The 25,442-nt window shown below is 43.8% G+C and overlaps 1 protein-coding gene across 1 annotated transcript in view; it reads right to left on the reverse strand.

Annotated features, from left to right (window-relative positions):
* The window catches only part of CFAP74 (cilia and flagella associated protein 74), a 36,957-nt gene that overhangs the window by 4,817 nt on the left and 6,698 nt on the right, over positions 1–25,442 (reverse strand). The window contains exons 9-34 of the mRNA XM_063176910.1: positions 24,723–24,825; positions 23,863–24,020; positions 23,158–23,365; positions 22,572–22,754; positions 21,745–21,915; positions 21,169–21,287; positions 18,386–18,452; positions 17,896–17,985; positions 17,603–17,776; positions 16,688–16,835; positions 15,545–15,657; positions 14,929–15,051; positions 13,682–13,803; positions 10,813–10,941; positions 7,855–7,942; positions 7,327–7,500; positions 6,046–6,179; positions 5,216–5,456; positions 4,403–4,510; positions 3,627–3,802; positions 2,341–2,475; positions 1,780–1,889; positions 1,376–1,431; positions 1,040–1,159; positions 732–884; positions 323–452 (exon numbers count right to left, since the gene is read on the reverse strand). Coding sequence (XP_063032980.1) covers positions 323–452; positions 732–884; positions 1,040–1,159; positions 1,376–1,431; positions 1,780–1,889; positions 2,341–2,475; positions 3,627–3,802; positions 4,403–4,510; positions 5,216–5,456; positions 6,046–6,179; positions 7,327–7,500; positions 7,855–7,942; positions 10,813–10,941; positions 13,682–13,803; positions 14,929–15,051; positions 15,545–15,657; positions 16,688–16,835; positions 17,603–17,776; positions 17,896–17,985; positions 18,386–18,452; positions 21,169–21,287; positions 21,745–21,915; positions 22,572–22,754; positions 23,158–23,365; positions 23,863–24,020; positions 24,723–24,825 — 3,533 coding nt within the window. The remainder of the gene's footprint in view (positions 1–322; positions 453–731; positions 885–1,039; positions 1,160–1,375; positions 1,432–1,779; positions 1,890–2,340; positions 2,476–3,626; positions 3,803–4,402; positions 4,511–5,215; positions 5,457–6,045; positions 6,180–7,326; positions 7,501–7,854; positions 7,943–10,812; positions 10,942–13,681; positions 13,804–14,928; positions 15,052–15,544; positions 15,658–16,687; positions 16,836–17,602; positions 17,777–17,895; positions 17,986–18,385; positions 18,453–21,168; positions 21,288–21,744; positions 21,916–22,571; positions 22,755–23,157; positions 23,366–23,862; positions 24,021–24,722; positions 24,826–25,442) is intronic.

Below are 25,442 nucleotides of genomic sequence, written 5' to 3' on the forward strand. Positions count from 1 at the left end.
TCCTATATTCTGACTTGTTTTTACAGATCTGGACATCTTTAAATGGAATCTTTAATGTGCAATTACTGTGTGGGTTTATTTAGATTTAAACACTAATTTCTCCTTACTTGTGGATATTTGCTCAGGCTGCATACATTTACAGCCCCTCATATTGAAAGAATTATTACAGCTCCTACTGGGGAGCAAAATGAAGTCTTTAATTTCAGGGCTGTGATGCCCCAGGGTCTGACAGTTGTGTGCATCTAAGAGGACACAACTCTGCTGCTTTCCACCTCCTGAGTCTTTAGCAGAGGAAAAAGAGCAAAGAAGAGAAGAAATTTACCAACAATCTCTGTTCTCTGCAGAGAGGATGTGAGAAAGGAGGGGATTTTCTGCCGGTCTCTGTCCCGTGTTGGTGAGAGTGACTCCAGTTGCACAGAGAACAGCAGGGTCATGCTGGAAGTGTTCTTTATCTGGGGACATTCATTCACACAACAGCATTTGCATGAAGGAAATTGATTCTCAGGCCTGTAAGATCCATAGTTTGCAAAGGGGCTGAATTTATTTTGCTGCATTAGTGCAGCTCTGTGTCCCCAGATGCCACCAGAGTGATGCCCACAATGTGCCACACCAACCCCCCTCTGCATCAATACTGGGCTTTGGTTATTGACACACTTGGACTGAATCTGGGAGGAGTTTGTGTTGTGTTCCTCCTGACAGGAACTCTGCTGTGCTCTGCTCAGAGGCCTTACCTGGACTGTGGCAGTCACTGTGTCCCTGGCCATGACGTATCCCATGTCCAGCACCTCTCCCACGGAGCACTCAGTGCTGGGCACCACCCCGTGCCCACACAGGGGGAGGCTCAGGTTGCTCTGTGCCACCTGGATGTCCAGAGTTTCCAAGAACTGCCCAGAGGGTGCCTGGGTTAGTGCATCTGCTCAGGGAACCCCCATCCCTCCAGCTGACCCCTCCCAAGGGACCATCCCAGAACTGAGACAAGATCCAAAGGGTGGACAGGGAACTTTGTCTCTCCTCTCCACTCCTCTTATCTTTTACTCACCCATTTATCCTCACTTGGACAAAAAGAGATGATCAGGGGTTTATTTTCACCTGGCTCAAGTGTTCCAACTGCTCTGACCAACAGGAAGGGGCCATTGGGATTCAGAACTGAGAATCCCAGCTAAAGAGTGCAACTCAAGGAAAAACATTCATAAAGATTGAGAAAAAAGATAAATTCTACATATTGTTTCCATGTCTTAGGTCTGAACTAAGCATCTAAAAGCTTTTGAGAGGTCAATAACTCAAGAGAGAAGATGAGCTGGTGATTTGGTGTGCAGCAGTTCCTCCTGCAGAGGCAGAGGCTGAAGGCTGAGCTCATGTGCTCAGACAAGGATACCTCCAGCTTCCCTGGGGAGATGTTTTCTATTGTAATTCTCTTCATCATTCTGTGGCCTGCAAGGAATGAAAACACTTCCCAAAAGGAGGATGCTCATCCCTCTCATTCCTCCCCCTCACTCCTGCTCCTGCCTGAGCCACACTCATCCCAGGCCTATGGCTAAGGCACCACTCAAAGCTCACCAAAACGCTTTCAGACTGGGCCAGTCACTTCTGGAGCTTCCAGGTCCTGGTTTGGGGACCAGATCTGCTCTTCCATGGGCCTCAGCTGGCCAGAGGCTCCTTATTTTCCACGTAAATGCCACTAAGGGCTAATTTCTCTCCTGACTTTTGAAAATGTAAAACCACTGGGAAGAACTCACTGTCAGAGAGAAACAACTCCAAAGCAGAACTCAAACTCCATACCTACAGAAACATCCCCAAAATTGGCTGTGTTGATCCCAGAGTCTGACATGATCAGCACAGGAGGGGCCACAGCAGGGCAGTGCAGCTCCAGGTACAAGGTGTTGTGAGGGCTGCAAGAGAGCAAAGGCAGCTGGGGAATAAAAGGGCAGAGCTGGGAATAAAAGGACAGAGCTGGGAATAAAAGGACAGAGCTGGGAATAAGAGGGCAGAGCTCTGGGAATAAGAGGGCAGAGCTCTGGGAATAGGAGGGCAGAGCTCTGGGAGCACAGACACAACAACTGCCAGGGATCTGCCCCTGTCCAGGGTGTGACAGCACAGCACAGGGCTGGGTGACTGACTGTGCCTGAGCTACAGCTGCCTCAAAGTTTTCACACAATTATTCCTTCAGCTGCTTTGATATTCATGTGTTTGATTCTTATCCAACTGGTGGGCTGGGAGCATGAGTTTCTACCACTGAGCTATGAAGTAATTAAGAGCAGAAAACAAATTTCTCCCCCAAATGAATAAATCAGCAATGGCACCATTTCCCCCTCACATCTCTGGGTTACCCAATGCACCCACCTGCAGGTCAAGCTCCCAGAGCCCTCCTCTCCACTGGCATGGCCACTTGCAACAGAGCATGGGATGATGTATTTGTTAAAACTCCCTCTGAAACTCCTTGTCAGGAAAGCCTGGGCTGCCCTGTAAGCATCAGAACTAGAGAATCCAGGAATAGGAATTACCTCAGAGAGTGAGAGAGCAAAACCATCAAATAAATATCTGCTGAGCTATTTGTGATTATTGTTTCTTAGTCACACATTCAAAATGGAATGTAACAGTGAAATAAAATGACTGTCAGTAATGGACCCACCCTACAAGAGAATAAAAATGAAGAACCCAGATAACAAATGTTACACCAAAGATTGCAAAAACCTCAATACAATTTCCTTTGGTTGAATACTTCAGGAATTTCAGTGTCTTCCAGTACTTCTACATCATCTCAGTGTCATGTAAACACACAGGATCACATTCCTCTAATGCAGTCTGTAGGCAATACTTCTAAAATAGGGAATTTTTTTACAATCTCTGCTGAAAGTGTTTAGAAATTATAATTAATGGATTGCAATGAACATGGAATTGTAGTAAAAGATGTCAAAACATCCAGCACAGCCAAATGCCTGTTGCTTCAGTATGTATTTACTTCCAAATACTTCCAAATTCCTGAGCCTGGGCAGAAGTGTGGTTCTGAATTTCCTGCTGTACAGGGGCCCTCAAGGATCAGATTTTGCATGTGAGTGTCCCAGGCTGCAGGCAGCAATGCTGCTGGTGTTGGCTCTCCCTGAGGTGCTCACACTGCTCAGGGATTGCTCCTCATGCACATTCCCAGCAGCATTTCCCTGCCAGCACTGATGCTGACCATGACTCGTGCTGGACTGTGTCAGCCCTCAAATTAAAACCAGAAATTCCTCTCAGCCATGGGTTTGGGCCATCAGCTGGCTCTGTAGATGTGCTCACAGAGGTTTCTTTGAGGAGTTTCTGTTGGTGCCCAAGCTGAGCTTTGCTGCTGCCCTTTCCATAAACCCGTGTTGGCTCAGCCCCACCCCCGCACAGCCCCAGCCCCTGCTCCCTGACAGATTCTTTGAAGTCTTCAATCCTTCTGATGCATAAAGGGATTCTTTGCCTCACATGAGAGGGTACAGCTGTGTGGCTCACAAGCAGCACTAATTTTGGAAACAGCCTCTGCAACACAGCTGAAGCTGTTCCCTCTCCAGTTTGCTTTCTTGTCTACCTACAGCTTTAGTAGATTTATTAAACTACTTCTAAAGAGAATGCTGTCTGTGTAGTACAAGATGCTTCTGTTGACTTACTCAGGCTTTAACTCTTCTGGTTTTGGCTCTTCAGGGCTATGTACAGAAGCCAGGCTTTTCCTGCTTCCAGCCCTTCCTCTGGAGATGGAAATACTCGATTTATTTCGTTCTTTTTGTTCTTTCTTTGAATCTTTCTTCTTTTTGCCCACTGGAGACTGAGGGGGATCAATGGGAATCTGAGCAAGAGAGGAGTGAGCAAAGACACAGAGCAAGGAGGTGACACAGAGCAGGGGACAGCAGGATGATGGTGACAGCCCACAGACACAGTAGCTACAACAGACAAATTTCCAAAAGTGTAAAATTTAAAAATTAGGTTGAAATGGACATATTTTACTCCCTCTTAGAATAAGAGGTCTCCTCTTGGAGCAGATGAGTCTCTGTCTCATGAGTATTTTACCGTTTATCTCCCAATCCAAGACAACCACAGGTGCTCACATAAATTAACTGACCTGGGGGTTGCATATAAATTCCATAGATGCTGTAAATCTTCAGGAAGTTTAGAAGCTTTTTATTTTCTTTTTTTTTTTAAGAGTATTTCAGTTGGCCATAAAACCCTCTAGGAATAATTGTGAGCACAAAATTAAATGATTGCTCAGTGAAGAGGCCACACACTGAGTGCACACTCACACCCTCATCCTTTATAGGCAGGTCCCCCATGGACCACAAGCTTGGGCTTCATTAATATGCAAATAATTTTATGATAAAAATACCATCCAGAGAAACAAATCTCTGGAAGTGGCAGCCCAGCAGCATGGGCTGTTCTTAGCATTCCTTACTTGTGCTGCTGCCCCTGGCACAGCTGCTGTGCTGAGGCTCCGCGCTGCCTCCTCCCTGACGAGCTGCTCCGACAGCGCCGGCCTGAAGGACACTCGGATGGAGCTTTTCTGGGATGGGAGAGCACACACAGGAGGGGCTGGAGCCCAGGAAATGCCTCTGGCTGCCCTGCAGGGCTCCAAACCCTGCCCAGGGGGCTCAGAGACCCTGGCACAGAGCCCCAGACCCCTGTGCCTTTGTTTTTTCCAAGGGCTCAATCAATCACTAACCTTATATGAAGAATTACAAGCCACAAAAGTTTAAGTAGAATGATAGTGAATTTATCACAGGGTAAAAAATAGATTTTTAGGGTTTTTAGACATTGGTTTAATGTGGTTGTTTCTAATTAATGGCCAATCATAGTCCAGCTTTCTTGGACTGTCTGGTCAGTCACAAGTCTTTGTTATCATTCCTTTTCTATTATTAGCTAGCTTTCTGATGAAATCTTTTCTTCTATTTTTTTTTCAGTATAATTTTAATATTATATATATAATATAAAATAATAAATCAGCCTTCTGAAACATGGAGTCAACATTCTCATCTCCTCCCTGGTCCTGGGACCCCTGTGACATCCATCACACACTCCCATGAGGCATTAGCCAGATTTGGTGCTTAACCCTCCTGTCTGATTTAAATCATTCTTTTAAACAATACAAAACATTCCAGCTATTCCAACAACAACTGATGTTTGGAGCTGTGTTTACAAGTGACAGCCTTTGTAAGGATGCAGACGATCAAAGATTTGGCACAACACCCAACACTGAAAGGGAATTTACCTGGCCAGGCAGCAGGGTTCCCACAGAGGGTGTGATGGCCACAGGGCACTCCTGGGGCACGTGGAACTCAAAGGAAGTGGGGCCAGCTGGGCCAGGGCTGCCTGGGACAGGGTGGGCACTGAGCACATCCACAGTGGCTGAAGACACCGAGTTCAGGGCTGTAGCAGCAAACTGAACCAAGGAATGAGACAATTCAAGAGGTGGGTGGACTCCAACTGCTTTGCATGACAGCTTGAATTGTCTAAAAATAAACACATGATAAATTGTCTCAGCATAAAATAGTGTCTTAATCAGCCCGGAAAATAGGGAGCTAATCCTGTAGTCCCTATTTAAGCAGAATTTCAAGCTTGCAATGGGAATTTTGCCTAAAGATGAACAATAATACTATCTATTTTTAATGCACAATTGGCCAGAGTCCCTGCTTGAATTCTTCCTCTGTGAACTTCTGGAAATACATCCAGTCAAATCAAAGTTTATGCCATCATTATTGCAGTAGCAATGGCTTAAAGCATAGAGCATTTTTACAAAAAAGAATTCCTTCAGTAATTGTGCTGAAAAAGCAGCAGAGCACTGCAGGTTGAGGGGCTGGAGCTTTGGTGTAGGACAAGGATAGACTTCAGGAGGGGTGGGAAAAGTCATCTCAGTGGAGGCAGATGTGAAAATCAAGGATGAAACCAACAGGAACTGAGCAACTTCTGCAACTGAAAATTCCCACCTGCCTCAGGTGCTAATCCAGCCTCTCCTCCCCAGGACAAGCAGGGATTCAATCTCAGCTGGGTTAGCAGTGAAATTCAGATTTTAGCTTCCCTGCTGTCCATCCATGAACACACCTGTTGATCTCTGTCCTGCAGGTGAGCTCAAAGCTGTACTCCTTTGCCTTGGTGGCTTTAAAGATTATGTCCAGTGTCAGGCTTTCCAGGGGAAGAATAATTCCAAATCCATCGTTGGGTTGAACTTCAACAAACTTCAAAATGGCAGGATAAGAAATTATTAATTAATTTATCAGTTTACTAATAAATTAAAATAAGATAATATTGGCAAGATTTAAAAAAAATTGTTATTAAATGTGGAACTGTCAGGAAAAGAGAAACCTTCCAGGGAGAAGTTTTTGTCTGAGTCAGTGCCCAGAGTCTGAGGGGCAGATTTCTCATCTCAAAGTAACTCAAAAGGCATTAAATCCATGAAGTCAGATTTCAGGAGAATCCCTTCCCCAGCTTCTTCCCATCTGTGGAAATCACCTTGCTCTAATGTTTATTTACTCTTCATAGAAAACTGAATGAAATATGGTGAAAATCCCAGCAGGTGCCCTGAGCCTTTGAGAGCTCATTCCTGTGTGGGGCAGGGACAGGAGCAGTTCCTCCCCCACAGCTGTGCAGTGCTTTGTGCTTGAGATGAAGATGCACACTTCAAGCTCCTCAGGAAACACATCCTGGGTAGCAAAGCTTTCCTGAAGCTGAAGTTAACAATTCCTTTCAGCTACTCCTTGATTTTAATCCCTAAGCCAGCTGAGAACAGGACAATGCCCAATGAACTGCCAGGTTCCTCCAGCTCTGATGCCAACATGCCCAACATTTCACACTGTGATCACCTCACCCTGCCACTATGGAGCTTGAAGAACAAATTTTCTCCAAAAAATTATTCAGGAGACCCAGCCCACATGAACCCAGCAGCTCCTGTGATTAAATTTGTGCTTCAACATCAATTTCCAACCACTCAGAAAGTGCCCAGGCATGGCTTGGGATGGTTCCAAGGAGCATTTTAAAGGGAAGCCTTTGGGCATTTGGTGCAAAGTGGGCACATTCCACAGCCACAGCCCCAAGCCAGTTTTATTTAGGGGTAAAAGTGTCCCAGGTGTTCTTTTAGGAGATCTTTTGGTGTAAAAACCCAGGAATTCTGACAGGAAAAGGTGAGGAACAGGAAAATCTCCTCGCAGGGATTTGCACTGCGTGGCAAATTCAGAGGGAGATTCACACACTGCAGGACAGAGCTCCAGCAGCAGGATTCCCATGCAAGAACCAGTCATGATTTATTTACACTCACACTGAACACGTTCCCATGACACTGAAATCTATTTTGACAGCAGAGGGGGTGTGTGTGGGATCAGTCCCTACCTCTGGCAGTCCCACAAATCCAAACTCCTGTGGCAAGATGGATTTGTTTGTTAGGGTGACATTTGCCTGCACAGCTTCATAGATCGTGCAGTACCCAAAGCTGATCTGTGCTGGGCTGATTTCCAAATCAGAAGTAGTAACAATGGCATGGACAGTAAAATTAACTTTTTTAGCCTGAAACAAATGCAAGAGAACAGGATAAAAACTCCATGTGTGGGTTGTAAGGACAGGATTTAAATGAAATGTCATCCAAAACGAAAAGTGCAAGAAAAAGTTACTCTGTTCCTTGACAGTAACATGAGATCAGCACTGAGGAGAAAGGATTAAACTTCCTAGATTGCAAATATGAGACAAGAAAAAATGATCAAATCTGTATCAGCACTTTAAGCATCTTTAACTATTATCACAGAGCCTCAATTAGTAAAGAACTAATCTAAAATTAGGTATCATTAAGTGAAAATTCACTAAAATAATTTACATAAATTATTTTATGTCAATCTGATAATCAGCATCACAAAAATCCCTGACCTTGTCCATGATCAGGATTGTCACTGGGGCCTCCAGGATTCCTGTCTCTGCATTGAAATAACTCCCTGCATCTTCAGGAAGGGACTGCCTGAAAACCCAAAAGTACAAATCCAGTCAGTGCCATGAAAACATTCTGACTATTTTCTCACTAAGTGGAATAATGAATTTTGGATGGATTATTTATGAACAGAAAGAAAAACAAACTGAATCCTGTTACTTAAGGTCTGAAAGTTTTACTATTCACAGCTTTTAGTCTTCATTTAATTGTCCTCAAATTGGAGGACTCACCTGGTTAAGCATCAACTCCAGTTCTTCACTGAAGGGAATTCTCATTAAAATTCTGCTTGCAAGATAAATTCAAATATTAGAGAAAATGGAAAAAGATGGGTGGAAGAAAATGCCAATCAAAAATGAGTGACCTGTGAAGACCCACCTCCTGACCAAGGGAAAGAAGATGCAGTCAGGTCAGGAATATTCTGGATTTGTCCCAGATTTCCTTCAGCCTGGCACCCCCAGGCAATGCTCTGAGCAGGAGGGCATGGGCTGCAAGGCACTGATGTCAGAGTGATTGACCTTGTACAGTTTTATTGGATATTTTTTTTGTTTTTAAAGACAGGATTTTAAGGGCAGTCACAAAGGTCAGCATCCATTTATCCTTTTTTTTTTTTTTTAATGCCATCCAGACAATTAAAATTCTGAAAAATGAAAAGCTTACACTCTAATCAGAATATGAACCCTGTGGATCTTTGCTGCAGCCCCAGCATGCCACCAACCCAGCCCAGGCAGTGGCTCCCTCTGAGGTTAATGATCAGCCTGGGGCAGAACCACTTTGTAGCCCAAATCAGAGATATCAAATGAACAAAGCTGGAGCCCAGCAGTGCCTGATCACCCACCAGCCTCAGAATTCATTAGGAATATGCAGGTTTTCTGGAGGTGAACATCGTGCTGTCACGAGCTCCATTCCAGAGCTTCAAGCCAAGACAATACAAACCTGGAGCATTTTTAGCTCTGCTGCTCTATTTATATCTCAGAGCACCAGAGTGAGCTGCTTCCTCTTCTTGGGTCTCCACAGTGCTCATGTTCTACTACTACTCCTGGAATTGCCTGCAACTCTTTAATGTATTGTTAAAGAACAAAAATAACACCCACTCAGTCACCATGGTGATCCCAAATCTTGCTGTTATTTTGCAATAAGGGTGATGTTCAAAGATGTTGGGAAGTTCTTTACACATTGAACTGAGGTTAAGTGCAAGGGAGGAATTTTTACAGCCTTTACTTTGTCACACGACATGTCAATAGCAGAAGAAATTAACCTGATTCATAATAATCCAGAGAGGGAAGAAAATACTTATAACTGTATGGACACAGGGGTGGACTCTAAATTAGCTGCTGTACCTTGGGGAAAAGGTCCTGGAACCCTTCAGAAAGTTCCATGAAAATGGCACAATTAAAGAGAAGCACAGAAGACAAATCAGATTTAGATTGCCAGGACCAGTTCCAAATGCAGAGAACTACAGGATGTGGTGTTTGGGAATTCTGAAAGGCAGCAGAGTAGAGAACTTGCCTTCAACTGAGCAGGAAACGTTCAAGCTCCCAGGAGCTGGGTTTGGGAACACCTGCCCAGGAATGTCAGTGTGCACAGAACACTCAGGAGAGCTTCCCAAGCCTTCAGGCAGCTCCCAGCTCCCTCAGCACTGCTGAGTGGGGGCTTCTTTTCCCTCTGTGTCACTTGTGCCACAGCTGCTCTATTAATAGAGCTCCTAATGGCAGCTCAGTGCCAGCCCTGACGGAAATGTGTCACTGGCTCAGTGCTTCCCTCAGCTCCCAGCACTCCCCCTGCTTCAGGTCTTTAAATCATCTGTACCCTCAAACAGCCAGATACTTATTTCGTGTGTCAGAAATGCCTTAATCTCATCAAATCTCCTTTCTGAAGCTTCCCCATTTTTAAAGGAAGATTAAGGTTCTAAATCCAAGCTCTGTCTGCATCCCCTCAGAGAGGGAACAGTGCCTCACAGCAGCTGAGGTTCAGGAACTGGGATGTGTCACCATGTTACTGTTGTTGTAATCTGATGGGATTTGAGATGCTGCAAGAACTGTAAATACTCTGAGTTCTTTGAATACAAACCTGGTGACAATTTGGCAGTCAGGATAGAATCCAGAGGTGCTGAGCACATCTGTGAGAATCCAAACACATCCCTGGGACTAAGAACCCACATCAAAGAAGCAGCAGGTTTGCAGCAGCAGTCAAAGCCAAAGACAGTGAATTCCATATGTCATTAATTATTTTTTGAAAAGAAATGTCCTGGTAAATTCTTTAGGATGGCAATGATGAGGTAAATAAAATGAACAGCAGCCAATGGGAGCTCTGGTATTTAAATTTTAGAAACTGGAATTGTTTCCTATCATTGGGCTGTGTTTGTATTTGTAGATGTTTTGTAAAATGGAGAAAAAAAACTTGCTGCAATAAAGCTTTTAGCATCAGATGTCACATAAAACACCATGTGAAATTCATTCAATACCTTCATCATTTGGAGAAAAATGTACCTGGGGAGGAGAGATATGGACAGGAAGCCCAACCACTCTCACCTTAATTAGCAAGCACAGGAGTTCTTGTCCAGAAATTATTCAATCAGTGATCCATGAAGCAGCCACCTGCCTCAATAACCTCCCCCTGGACAGGAATAGCTTCCCACAGAGCAGAGCAGCCTAGCAGGAACCGAGAGCTCGGAGTGTCACAGCGCTGCTGCCGCCACAGGGGGGACATTGCCTCACAGCCCTGGCAGCCAAGCTCATTTCCTCCTGGAGCATCTGGCAGCTTCCAGGGGGACAGCAGACCTGCACTGCAGCAGCCCCGTGAGCTCCAGCCTGGACAGCAGGAGGGAACAACAACCCTGCTCAGCTTTTCCACTGCCACTGCCTGAAATCCTGAAAGATTGGAGTTGGGTTAATGTTGGTTACCTGGGCAGGAACTTGAGCTGGGCACTGAAGGATGACAGGGCCTGGATGTAGCCTGTTTTTGGAAGCAGCTCCAGGTGCTTGCTCAGTTCTCTGCACACCTCAAACTTCAAACGCAGCGTGGTTGTTGCTCTGCAAACACATCAGAGGGGCTCAGGTGCCTTTGAGGCCACTTCAGTGACTCTGGAGTCTGAGCCCTCCTGCCCCCAGCCCTGCATTGCAATCAGAACAATCCTGAGCTTCCTTTGAAAGTGATGGGCATGGAAAAGTGCCACAGCAAGCTCACACAGTTGTGTTCTCTTTTAAGTACAGAAAACAAGACTTGGAAGTTCTGTAACAAACCCAGCAAACAGGGCTCCAAGTGATCCACAGAGAACTGTCAGAGCTCAGCACAGCTCAGCCAGGTCAGGGGCAGCCACAGCCAAGCTATTGAGGAATATCAGCTGATGATTTGTCCTAACACACACTGGCTCTGTCAGGATCAATAGGATGACTGAACCTTGGGGATTTCTTTATGTGACCTGTCCTCCACCAGCAGAGATTCTGCAGGGCTGGGAGTCACAGCATGCCTGAGCTGGTCCTGCCAGCTCCCCTGCTAAACCTTGGGATCCATTTGCCCTGGGAATGGCACACTGGGAACCAGGAATCCTCTGCCTGTCTGAATTCTGGCCCTATCATAGCACAGCAACAGCCATGGACCATCCCCTGCTTTGGAATTTTATGCCTAAGTGCAAAATTGCCGAGCAATTTACAAATATTTCAGCTTGTCATTCTCCTTCCCCTGGACTGGTTTCCAAGCTGTCAGGCCAGATGGTCTCCTCTAAATCAACAGCTACAGCAAGTGGGGCTGGGAGCTGCAATGATTTCTGACTGTTGACAATCTAGGAGAATTATATACTACTTCATTAAATCAGTGCAGATTATAACCTGCTGAAGAAATGACTTTTTAAAATTATTTCTATTGAACACAATTCTGATAAGACACTTTCACCCTTTATGCTGCTTATTTTTGCTGCCTGATTACCACAGTCTTCTTGACCAGGAAAAACCCAAATTAAAACCCAGAACAAAACCAATATTAACAACATTTTACATTCCAGTTCCAGAGGTATCTGGCTCTCTTGGAAACTTTACCTTCCCCTTGTGCTACAGCCTACAAGTCACAGGCAGGCTCCAGGAGGAATTCTCCTCCTGACACACCAAGGGAAGGGGCAGGAGCTTCTGGAGGGAGAATCTGCTCAGGCCACAACAGAAGGATGGAATCAGTCCACTTTTGTAGGATAAAAAGTTGACACATGGTATTCCTGCACATGAAATACACTGAATTTCAGCCTACCTGACTGTATAACAGGCAATTTTTGCTAATTATGGAAATTGGGTGATAAATCAAAACCTTGACTTGCCAAGGTGCTAAGGACAGGCTACTACATATTAAGTGCTCTTAATTTAGTGCAACTTGGCAAAGGATCAGCAGGATTTTTCCCTCAGTTAAGAAGTTTTGCCCTAAGCAATTTGACAGCTTTTATCTTTGAGATCCCCTTGAACTCTTAAGTTCCATTAGGAGAGTTATTCTGTTTCTATACTTATAAGTTTTATCCCTGGGTTATCTAGACCAAGTAAAATCACTTACATAACAACTTGTGCTTGTCATATCTGTAAGCTGAATTTCTGAGATAACAGCTTTACTCATTTCTTTCCAACTGTGAAGAATCTCTGCAGTCTGTAATTCTGGTAAGAGGTTTAGAATGGATGCCTTCCATAGAACCAATCTCTCCCCCACCCTCCCACAAACCCACCCCAATCCTATTGAAATAGACTCTAAGAAATGCAAATTGTTAAAATAAGAATTCCATAGTGACTGCATTAGGTGGAGGGAAGACACCCAGCACCTGAAGACAATTAAATGTTCCCATAAGTACTTTTAATAGCAGGAAATCTCCAGAAGCCAAGGAGTGGAATATTCCCTTTATACCACAGTGCAAACAGAACCAGCCCTCAGATGTGACTGACTTGGACTCTGAAACACCCAGATATGTTCCCCTGTCAGTCAGTGTCTGCTCACTCTCTGTGTAACCAGAGGGATCTGTCCTTCCAGTGGAGACCTTAATGGGTCAGGAAAAGCTGCACCTTCCCCATTTCAGAGTGAATGCAAAAGGACTGACATGATTTATCCAGCATCTAGTTCCAGATCTGAAAAGACTCTCATCAAACTGGTTTCCAGATCCTAAGTCCCCCCAGGACTTTAATTGAATGCAAAATAGCTGAGAAACAACAAAATATCCCTACATAAAATTCCCTGGCTGAATCAGCCCAATGTGCACTTAATTTTAGATACATTTATCTCCCTAAACATTTAGTGTGCAGATTCCACACGAGGAAACTGTGGATTTGCTGTTCCCTGGGGGCTTCCCAGCTCTCCCCAAGAACAGGAACAACACTGGGAATGTGGCAGGGCTGGGGAGGTGTGGGGCTACCCCATAGCCAGGGCTGGTGTTGGGAGTCTGGCTTAGCAGGATGCCCAAAATTTCCAGAGCTCAGAGGATGTGCCCCTGCAGTGCCAGGGCTAGGGGCATCCAGGGGCAGCTCACCCACAGTGCCAGGGGCAGTGCCAGGGCCACCCATGGCAGCTCAGCTGCTGTGCCAGGGCCACCCATGGCAGCTCACCCACAGTGCCAGGGGCAGTGCCAGGGGCACCCAGGGCAGCTCACCCACAGTGCCAGTGCCAGGGGCAGTGCCAGGGGCACCCAGGGCAGCTCAGCTGCTGTGCCAGAGGTGCCCAGGGCAGCTCACCCACAGTGCCAGGGGTGCCCAGGGCAGCTCACCCACAGTGCCATGGCCAGGGGCAGTGCCAGGGGCACCCAGGGCAGCTCACCTGCTGCGCACCTCCACGCTGTCCTGGTACAGCCGCCCGTACTGGCAGATCTTGAGGTCCACGTTGGGCTGGGGCACCCAGATGGGCACATCCACAGAAACTCCAATGGCACTGAAGCTCAGCTGGCAGGGCAGCAATGGCAGGGGATTAGTTCTGTCTGTCTCACATTCTTACTGACTTCCAGCAAGGATTTCTGCTATAAATGCAGCTGAGTAAAATGTTTTATTATTTGTAGTGCAACAGGTTCTTTAATGAGGCAGACCTAGGAAAATCATTTGCAAAGTAAACCCAGGATGTTACAGTGCCCCAGCAGAGAAACACAATTCTACTTTGGGTTGGATTCCTTGACAGGGAACATGAAAGAAGAGCATCTGCCCATGACATTGAGAAGAATTATTTAAAGTGCCTTTAGCTGAAGTGGATGGGCCCCAGTCCAGGCTCCCCTGGGGCTGCAGCTCCTCCAGGCAGCACAGAAATGCAGGGATTGCAGCACAGACACGCAGGGATTGCAGCACAGACATGCAGGGGGGGCAGCACAGACATGCAGGGAAGGCAGCACAGACATGCAGGGAAGGCAGCACAGACATGCAGGGATCGCTGCACAGACATGCAGGGATTGCAGCACAGACATGCAGGGATCGCTGCACAGACATGCAGGGATTGCAGCACAGGAGCACTGTGCTCCCTGCAGTGCCCAGGCCTGGCACCAGGGCCCACAGAGCTCAGCCCTGCAGAAGAAGGATCTCACAGCAGGATCTGCAGCCCAAGGGACAGCCAAGACTGGCTGCTGAGCTGCTGGGAAGTTTGTCTTTAATTTTTGGCAAGCTTCTGTGAACTGTTCTAAGCAAAATTTGGCTCCCAATAAAATTTAGAATCACAATATGCTGAAGTGGTAACTAAAGTTGTCACCTCTTCCAGCTTTCACACATCAGCTTCACTACTGCCTCTTAAATAATTCCAATTCTGATAGATCAGAAAGAAAATAAACTAGGTGGGTTGGGAATAAGGGAGAATATTTCCCCATTTATTTCCAGGACATGAGATGTTTTCCAATAGGATGTCTGATCACATGGGAATATCAGGATTATTTGCATAGAAATCAAGAGAATTAGCAGGTTTAATAAAGATCCTGCATCAGAAATAAGAGCTATGACTCCCATAAAGCCACCTAACACATAAATCTTGAGAAGCACACAAATGAGAAGATTTTAAACTATTTCCCACATGGTTTGAAGCAGGTCACTCACTGGTTTGCAGTCTGGGTTGTCAAACACGATCACAAATTCTGCCCTCACATCCCCAGGGACAGCTGGAACAAACAGGACTGGGATTTTCACTGAGCTGAAGGGTCCAATCTCACCCTCAGTCACCTGAGCAACAACAGTGAAACTCTAGGAATTGCAGTGAAATAAAGAGGCTGTAGATACTCGCTGCACACATACTCCACTACATCTGGTTTGGAACTAAACTGAACTCACTGTACAGGAAAAATCAGAATCAGAGCAATAAAATGGCTCAAATCTGACATTTCCCAGACATTTTTCCTGCCCCTCCTTGTCTGTTGCCACCAGACTTTGTTTAACCACAGAACCACACAGCAGAAAAAAATAATTAATTGTGGCAAATGTGAATTGCCGCAAAAAGTTCTATGCTAAAAGGTCTTAACCTTTTTTAGAACAAAAAGTTAAACCTTTTGTCTCTATAGATCAAAAGATAGGGGAAAATTGTGCTGTGATTTCATTTTAAGAATTAACTGTGATACAGTGATGTCCAGTGGGCTTGGAATGACCATGTACTTCAGCAATTTATTTGATGCAGGCTCAGCCTAGTGAGATCTTGTCTGGATCTCAGGACATTCATTACCTTTCCAAGCATAATTTCAACTGGTATTTCTTCAGGAGAAACTTCCATTAAATTATGTTCATTGTCTCTGTCCAGATGTGATCTGGTATTTAATTCTCCTGGACCAAGTTGTTCTGGGGAAAGAAACAAACACAAAACAAAATAAAATGCTGGATATCCAATAAGCAATATCCAACAAGGCACAAGTACATTAATTTGAGTCAATATTTCAAATCCAGGCATGTATAGCCATGATGGGAAAATCTGAATGTCTGCAAGGAAATATTTGTTTGGCCATCCAGCTTTAGTCTAGTTTGGAATTCTACCTGAGCCTTCCACTGAGTAACAACATGAATGGTTCAAAAATACAGACTCAGCTGCAGTGGGGATGGCCTTCAAGAGCAATTTCAGTGGCATGAAGGAATGCAGCCAGAAGGACCTGCAAAAACCACCCACAACCTTTCCATGGAACCTTCAGCTTCCTGAAATTGGAATCAGTATTTGGGAGAAATGTTAAAGAACATAGATAAGAAGCAAATTAAGAGAGTATTTCATCTACAAGACTGGATTTTATTAAGCACATAGTAAACATTAGGAATGAGATGGAAAATGTCTGAGGAGGTTCATCTTTCTGCTTCCTTGTTCCTAGAATTACAGACTATAAAAATAAACCTGTCATGTGGATTGCTATTCTGAGAAGTGGGGATTCAGTTGCTGAGACAGGGATGATGTTCACAATTTTGCAATTCCTGAAGCTGGTTGTGTTCTGTGTTCTTCTGAGTCTGAATTGTTGATCACTAATGAGCACTGAGGTTCTCTGCTGCTTTTGATATAATGGTGTCAAGACATTATTTTTAGTCATTTTCCATGAGGCAGCACACAAAGAAATCTAACATTACTCCTGCAGTGATGAGCTACTCCATTTACTGAGTAACTTTGCAAACTGAACTGCTCAGTTCCTTCCAGGAGATTAAGCTGGCTAAAGCCTGGCCTGGGGAAGTGCAGGGGTGGTTTCCAAAGCATCACCTCACCTGTGGCACTGCTTCTCTTGGGCTCCTGGGCTGCACAGGGGATCATTCCCTCCCTGGGCTCAGCACAGCTCTGGTTTGGATCCCCAGCTTGGCCTGGGGAAGTGCAGGGGTGGTTTCCAAAGCATCACCTCACCTGTGGCACTGCTTCTCTTGGGCTCCTGGGCTGCACTGGGGGTCAGCCCCTCCCCGGGCTCAGCACAGCTCTGGTTTGGATCCCCAGCTGCCACAGGGCCTGTGCTGCCTTCCTTTTCCTCTTCAGAGTCACTGGGATGTTCAGTGACCTGTTAGGAAACACAGAGAGGGATTTTCTCCCATGGCTGCTCCTCTGCCTTGCACCAGCTCCAGTTCTACCCAGCAAAAGTGTTATGCAAATCAGATTTGTGTTTTCTTGCAACAGTTCCATGTTATAAATGGAGAAATGTGTTGCACTTTCCAAGAACTGCACATTCTACAAGGTCTTTATCAATGAGCAGATTGAATTTTTTGCTGGCTGCCCCAAACAGGTAAATAATGGAACAGGAGCAGTGCAGTGTAGTGCCAGTTACTTTACAATTAACAAACCCAACATTTTTCTAGTGGAAATCCAGGCAGTTTTATGTCAAAACTAAGTCTGGTGAAACCAGCCCTCTCTTTATCACACCCCTCACTTGATTGCTAGTTTTGCAGCAGTTCACATGTTTCTGCCTTCCACGAGTTGAGATTTTTAATGACTGTCAGAATCTCCTCTTTTAACTGAAGTATTTTCTCCTAATTGTCATGAATGTGGAGAAAATGGGAATCGTGACATAAATTACTAAAATACTTTAAAAAAATCAGCATTGCTGGTTTCCCCATGCCTCACAAGAGAATTGCTTTTACCTTCCAATACTTGGGTCGAACAGATTATATTTACACCAACCCAAATGTACTAAAGGTTGGACTTGATGAACTTCCCAAGTCCTTTCTGACCTGAGCTGCTTTGTGACTCTGCACAAAGACTGCACAAACTGCACCACACCTCCCAAAGCAGAACATTTCTATTCCTTTAGGGAAGTGCTTCTGAACCCACCACGATAGCAGGAGCAGCTTTTGCTGCTGCTCTGAGGGGACTTGTGGCACCTGGTGACGCCCAGACTCGGAATCTGGCTCCCAGAGCGCCGCTGTTTGTCAGGCTGATGGGCCGTGAAATTGTCTCTCCCACCACAAGGCTGCCAAAGTCAATGAGCTCCTTATCCAGAGCCAGCTGTGAGAAAACAAACCATTAATTACCACTGGCCTACATAGCACTAATGTCAATTAAGTGAGCATCAGCTTTTTATAATAATAATTATATTATCTACATGCTTAAAAGAAGTGTCTTACCATGCAGGTTTTGACTGTGCATTTCAGTGGAACAGAAAAAGAACCTGTCTGGGCCATAAACATGACTGCTCCTTCCAGCCCTTTATTTATCTAGAAAACAGAACAGAAAAAACCCTGAGTAATTTCAGAAGATTTAGCCTGATGAAAAATATTTTCACTCATTCTTTGAGTACCATATTAAAATGTATCTTTACTGAATCCATGTTTCCACTTTAAAACAGTCTTTGTGACAGCTTGGTTAACTTGAGCTGGGCAAGATTATAAATATTTGGAAACTTGCTCTCATTTGGAGGCATTTTTCCAAACATGTCCTCAGAATTTGCCTTATGACAATTTATCAGAGCTTGAACATGCACACAGCTGTCCCTGTGCAACAGTAGCTCTTCTAAAAATGTAGGTTTTTTTCTTGTTAACTGTTAAGAAATTCAGTTAATAATGGTTTTAATCAGACCAGTGGCCTATACTAGGATTCTCCTCACTATGCACTTACCATTGGCTTAAATGTTACCAGGAATTCACAGGACATCCCAGAAGACATTTTGCCAGGTGGGTCAAAACTATGGAGATAATTAAAATAAAACTCCAAATTAAAGCTGTGGATGGAACACCCAGCTCCTGCTCTGGTAACAATGGCAGATTGCTTTTTTCCCCCCCCTCACTTGGACTAATTATTAGAAAAGTCAGAATGAGTGACAGATTAATGAAAGGCTCCAGAACCCTGCTGCAACTGGGAAACAACAAAGGCTGATTCTTTATTAAGGTTTTATTCAGAAAGACTCCAAGTGCTTTTAAAAGGCAAGACAGGGACTGCAGCCAAGGAGGTGAAGCTGAGGCTCAAAATCAGCAAGAAGAGGTGGAACTGCCCAGTCAGACAATTAGGAAGCAATTTCTCCCATTATCCATTTTAATGTTGCTCAGTAACATCTCCCCTGTCCAAGCACAAAATGAAGAGGAAAAACCCAAGGAGGGAGCTGCAGATGATTAGAGAATGTGCTGCTTGTTGCCAGCTGTATCAAAATTATCTTGAATAGAATCTGCCACTCATTTCATGGTCTGTGTGAGGCAGGGAAAATGCCCATCAGAAGACAAGACATCTCACAGCTGCACTGTAAATGAAATTATTGAGGCACTCCTGGAGCCTGGCAGAGGAGCCAGAGGAGATAAGGAAGTGCTGTCAGCCATGGGAGCCCCTAAGCCAAGTGAGACATGGAACACACTCGTCCTTCACAGCTTTATCAAAACAAAATTAAACTCAAACCAAAGCAAAATGAAACTTTTTCAGAAAGGGAAACACTTCAGAATTTAGGAGCTTAAAATGCAGACAGAGAATAAGCACCTACACGCTACTGAACAGATCCCGGCAGTTTCTCCTGAGGAGAACTTTAAGGAATGGTTCTTTATTTCAAATGTTATCTTGATAAAATAGTTCTGATTTAGAGCACAAAGTGTCAGACACAGAAGCCCACACAGAACCACTGTGCTAAGGAGAGGCTCCATGGGGTGTAATGCTGCTCATTTTAAGCACTGGAATAAAGCTTTTTATCAGCAAATCCAGCCCTGTCACTGATAACAGCTCCCAAGTGTTGTCTGTAAATACCTGGGCACTGATTTCAGGACAGTGACACCATGGCAGTGTAGATCTGCTGGGTATTTTCAAAATACTTGGCAAAACTATTTTGTAACAAACAATTTATGTCTGGTTCTACCTGAGAGAAGCTTTATAGAGATCAGTGTCCACAGGTCTGTGCTCTGCTGATCAAATTATTAATAACATGAAAATGGAGAACAAAATCCTAGATTATTTTTGCTAGCTATCCTGCTGGCAAATGTAAGGGTAACCAATTGAATTTTAAAAAGTTAATTAATTTATCAGACATTGAAAAATCATTCACAATTCTTGATATTTGGAGAGTACTTTGAAAGGCAATTACAGCAAGAAAAGACTTGGGCCTTTCAGAAAGCATTGTTTAATTTTTAGTGAAAAACCAGAGGTGCTGATTTACCATATGCAATTGTCCAACATACTAAATGAGAGAAAAAAAAATCTTTTAGAGCAGGAAACCCTCATTTTGTCGGATTAGCAGCTTCAGGCTTTGTCACAGAAATTAGACACGTGTAAGTGGGTCAAAATTAAATCCCCACACATGATTTTGAACCAGCCAGGAGCTACACATGGAGCAGAGCAGGTTTAGGAGCTGAAGGGCTCTGCTGTGTCCTGCTCAATTATCCACCTCCACCAGGCTGGGAATTAAGAGTTCCACACCTCTGGAGCAGATGGATCCAGACTTTCCAGCTCTCCAGGAAAGTTGTTCAGTCAAGAACTCTCTGTTCACATCCCTGGGGACTCTTGTGGGGACAAAGTGGGCAAGAAATGGCTTCACCTTGGGGCATCCTGTCCTTATCAGATGATCCAGAAATTCCAGGTGTGGTTTATCCCCACAAGGACAGTGGGCAGTGAGCTGGGAAAGGAGCTCTGGAGATGAAATCACTTACAGTGGTGAAACAACTCATTTATTCCCTGGGGTGTCACTAAACTGTCCCACAGGTGCCTTCTCCAGGCCAGCAGAAGGGTTGAAACCTGAACTTTCTCTGTAAGCCAAAGGAATTCACTTCCATGTCTCCTATTTGTTCATAAGCTTCACTTACACACAGGAACTTTAGCATTTTTACTTTTAGGCTAGACTACAATAATTTTTGTTTGTTTGTTTCACAGAATTCCAGTTAAATACATTCTTTTCACTACTTCATTTTTAGAGAAATACTACTTTTCACAACTTGCCTTTTATATATTTAAAGGCTCAGTCCAGCTTCAGAGAGAGCTGGTGTCTGAATTCTTAAAAAGAAACATTTTGTGGATATCTCCTTTTGTTTATTTATAAACAGTGAGATAAAATTATCAATATAGTTAAACTGAGACTAATTTGCAATCTCCCAAGTAGACACAGTGCTTCATTACATAACCTGGCAGCAGGATTACAGGAATAGATTGATGGGAAAGACCACAGGATTGCAATTGAAGTGTTCTTTGCTCTGAGATTGATTTCCTTTATTTCATTATTTTTTCCCTTCCTTTTCTGTTGAATTAAACTGTGTTTATCTCAAGCCACAAGTTTGACTATTTTCCCCCCCATCCCACTGAGGAGGGAGTGAGGAGCTGCTCTGTGGAGTTTCTCTGCCTGCAGGGTTAACCCACAACAAGCAGAAATTTCAGTGGCTGCAGAACTGGGTTCTTTAGGTACAAAGGTCAAACAAGTCTGCAGTGAATTTACTTACTGAACACTGATGGAGTCCTTGAGACATTCACTGATTCCCACCAGCCTGCAGTAATTAACACTGTAGGATGCATTTGTCAAAATTATCTTCTTTTTGTAGATTTGGCCAACATCAAAATCCTTGGGATGCCAAACACACCAGGTGAGTGTCAGAGACATGATGTCACATTCATGGTCTGAGTTATTAACAGTTCTGTTAATTGACTGAGATTTACCTGCATGGGAGTCACCACTTCTTTGTGGACATAATTTTACAGTAATAATGTATTTACAAACAATATACAAGTACAGTCATGCTGCCCTTCAAAAAACACAACATGATCCAACAGGAGGTTTGATCATATGCTCACCCTTCTGACAGTATTTAAACTCCCCTAAAAAATGAAGTATTTATAGTTTAGATAGTAAAAATAAGTAACTTATTTAATCTATCAAAGAGATTGTTAGAGAAAAAGGCAAGAGCAGTTTCAAATTTCACTACAGACCTATTAAAAGCTGGAACAGATTTTTTATGAAGACTTTGGGATATAGCTCCAGCAGATTCCTCTCTACAATTCCATGCAGAAGGGCCACTGACCTTGAAATGAATGCAGCTGGGTTTGCTGTGGAAAGCACAGCCCTTGTGTTCCTGAGCAGGCACACTTTGCTTGTAAAGAATTCCAGTTTGGAGTTTCTCCTTTTCTTTCTTAGCCATTTGGGTCCTTATTGTCCTGAGAGCCAACTGTGTTGGATCTTCAATTTTGGTCACCTAAAAAGGAACATGCAGAAAACCACCAGATCTGTGTGTGACCACAGAATCTGCAGCTCCAGTAGAAAAATCTGCCAAAGGAACCTTCCAGCACCTGGCCAGCCTTTGTCTGGCTCTCTCCAGTCAAACTCAGCATCCCAACCTCAACATGAAGAATTTAATGGATTCTCAGCTGTCTGTTCTGCATTTTCTCATCACCCAACACTAGAAAATCATGTTTTTCATGGCAGAATTAGCTTTTCTGCACTTTAAGGGTTTTATTTTCTTCTCAACTTATTAAACATTGAGAAAAAAATCAGCTGACTTCACTGGAATGTTTCAGTCATGGTCCAGTGCTTCTCCATGCAAGTCTAGGAATATGTACTGACATGATTTCTTTTTGATGGATTCTGAAGTTTTTTTAAATTCAAAGAAGTAAACATAATGTGATTTATGCCTTCACAGATTTCTGAACTAAACCTAAAGCACTGTTTTCTCTTTGAGAGAACAAACTCCTCCAGAACAGTGTCAAACAGCAATGACTGATGATATTCTCACATCTGAATTTCTGCATCTATGTAATAACATCATGTCTGCATTTTAACTGCAAAATACACAATTATTGGTTTCAAGCAAAGTTCTTTTCTGTTTCTAACAGGAGATATCACAACATTTACCTTGTGCAAGTCAAATTCCAGATTCCAAAGTCCTGGGAACTCAGGTACCAGGAGGGTCTTGTCCCTCTCTGTGTCCTCATCACCACTTTCCTGGAGCACATCCTGGGCTGTGTCCTCAGAACTCTCTCCTTGGGAAGCAGTTCCCTCCCCAGCCAAGGAATAAACTAATGGAGAGCACCCCAGCTTTGGTGAAAGAACACAAGTTTTGAAGATACAGTTAAAAATTACAATTACTTCCACAGTTATCAATGTCTGAGGAGATCTTTTAACACAAAAATTACAGGTCTTTGGCTTTTTGCCTCTTGGCTTTTGGCTCAGAGGTCAAAGATGCCAACTTAGGCCAATCCCCTCTTAAAACACTGAATACAGACAAAATTTTACATTAAAAGTCACTCTATTTCCTTCAAGAAAAAGGAAACTAACAGATATTGAGAGATCTGATGAGGAAATTACTCTCCACTTGTTCTCTACTGTCTCATGTTTGGTTGTTGCTTGTGCTATTTTTTAACAGAATTCAATGACCTGCACGTTTTACAAAACAAAACAAGACAATCTAAAGAGAGTTGTTTCCTAGGCCTTTGATTACCTCTGATATTTCTCCATCTGCTTGCCTGCAGGTCTCCTCACTTTGCCAGGCTTTCCTGCTCTGCATTAAAGGATCCTCAAGTTTACCACGAGCCTTAATTGCCTTAGTAGGGGACTGACTTTTGCTCTGCTTGTGAGGAGGAGCTCTTTCTTGCAAAATTCGAGACACAATCTCCATTTTTCTCGACTTCTGCTGTTCTCTAAAAGCTCTGTAATCCAAAGTTGTAAGAAATATTAACCCAACCATGGTTGTTTAACAGTAATATTAACTACAACCCAGTTCCCTTGGAGCCTTTTAGCTAAATAGCAAGTTGGGTTCAGTGGTAACTTGTGCCAAGACACCAAGTGATTCAGAGGCTGTTTATACATTTTTGCAGACTAAATATACTCAGTTACAGTGTTTCAGAAGGCTGATACAGACTTTCACAGTGTTCAGGGGAGGAAGAGGGACAGTTACTTCAGCTTTCCAGTTTGGGGTCACTGAACTCCCCTCCCGGAGGAGTTGATCACAGAACACCCACGGGGCTCTGGAGATCTGAGCAGCCCTGAGGCAGAGTTCAGGGCCCCAGGAACAGACTGAGCAAGTGTCACCCACGGAGTGGGAGAGGGACTTCACCCCCTCCAGGCACCATCAGAGATGTTCTGCCTTCAGGACCTGACTGAGCTCCAGGGAGCAGGCACAGCTTGATATGGATATGACACTCACTCTTTCCTTTTCTCCTGTTCTTGCTGTCGTTTATGGAGAAAAATTTTCTTGATAACATTGCCTCCTTCTGCTTGGATGGCCTCCCTCATCTTCATCTCCTCCTTCTTTGCCTCCAAGGCCTTTGCTTTGTTCAAAACCTGGAGAGTTTGGAGCTTTTCCTATGAGAGTCACACAAACCAGTTACATGTTTGATTCACATGTTAAAGAATATAAACCAGAGGATCTAATGCTGGTCCCCTTATCCAAGTATCCCTTTGTGGTGGATGTCTCTGAAGCAGAAGGTATTGTCTGTAATATTCTCTGGGGTGCTGAGATGCAGAAAGCTCTGACTAGGTCCAAGCTACTTCTCTATCCTTCCGGCCTGCCCCTGGAATGCTGCTCAGTGAAGGAATGTGAAAAGATAACAGTTCTAAACAAATCAGGTTTAAATTAAGATCATTCCCTCATATCCTACAGAACAGAAATAGAAAAGCAAAGCAGCATAGCTCAGAAATTCCTAATTTATACTATTTAAATTCTCAAATAACTGTTTTTCTTCCATATGTTTTCTCCATGTGGAATATTTCTGCACTGGGATCCAAATAACTGGAAATCCTTCTGGCTGAACTTCCAGAGAACTTTTTTTAGCATGCATTATTTCCCAGAGAGTTCCCCTCCCAGAACAACTAGACTGTTGACAGAATAAACTGCATCAGCAGAATGTCAAAACCTGCCCACACAGATCCCTGCAATGGTTAAATTCCCCCCAGTTTCAAGGGGTTTGCTCAGTGATGTGATCAAAAACCCCCACACAGCTCTGCAAGGAGAGCTGAGCATCAGAAGGCAGTGACTTCATTGCCATCCCAGCCCAGCAGCAGTACCCTGTTGGAAGTGATGCTGGTTTTCAGGGAAAGCACAGCTTGGATCCTTCTCTCCATATGCTCCTGAGCTTTCGCTTCTTCCTTTGCATTTTGTTCATGAATTCTGTAAGCAAAGTAAAATCTTTCAGGCTCTCATCCTGGAAAGCTCTGGGTAATAGAATGTCTGAGCTGCCAGGGAGTAATTGCCAGCAGCCACTGCTGCTGCACAGCCCTGCTTGGTGGGCACTGCAGGGAACAGCTGCAGCTCCTCCAAACACGGCACTGCTCGAGCTCCAAGTGCCAACAGGTTTTCAAATATTTTGCTCAACAACTTTAATTTTTTAAAAAAATTTGGATATGAAGAATGTGTTTCATGTTATGACATATGACTGGCTGCTAAAATAAAGAATTCAGGTGTTGCTCATATAAGCAGTATCTAAACCTTATGTAGCAAACTTTACAAGCCAAGCACATGTACCCACATTAAAAATAAACCCTGAGAACTCTACAAGTTGGAAATATGTGGGCAGGAGTCAAACCTGGGAATATTCCAGTAAATATAATAGGAAACCATAAAAACAATTAAGATTGATATGTTTGATATATTTGTCAAGAAAAAAAATCTATTTGATTTTGTTTTTCTTAATTATGATCAGTTTGTACACACTATCTAATAAAAATAAGACAGCATAGAAACAGTACAATTATTTCAATCATTTTACAATTAAGTCCTATTATTTA

This window comes from Melospiza melodia, chromosome 26 (assembly GCF_035770615.1).
Source record: "Melospiza melodia melodia isolate bMelMel2 chromosome 26, bMelMel2.pri, whole genome shotgun sequence".
In the NCBI taxonomy this organism is placed as follows: Eukaryota; Metazoa; Chordata; class Aves; order Passeriformes; family Passerellidae; genus Melospiza; species Melospiza melodia.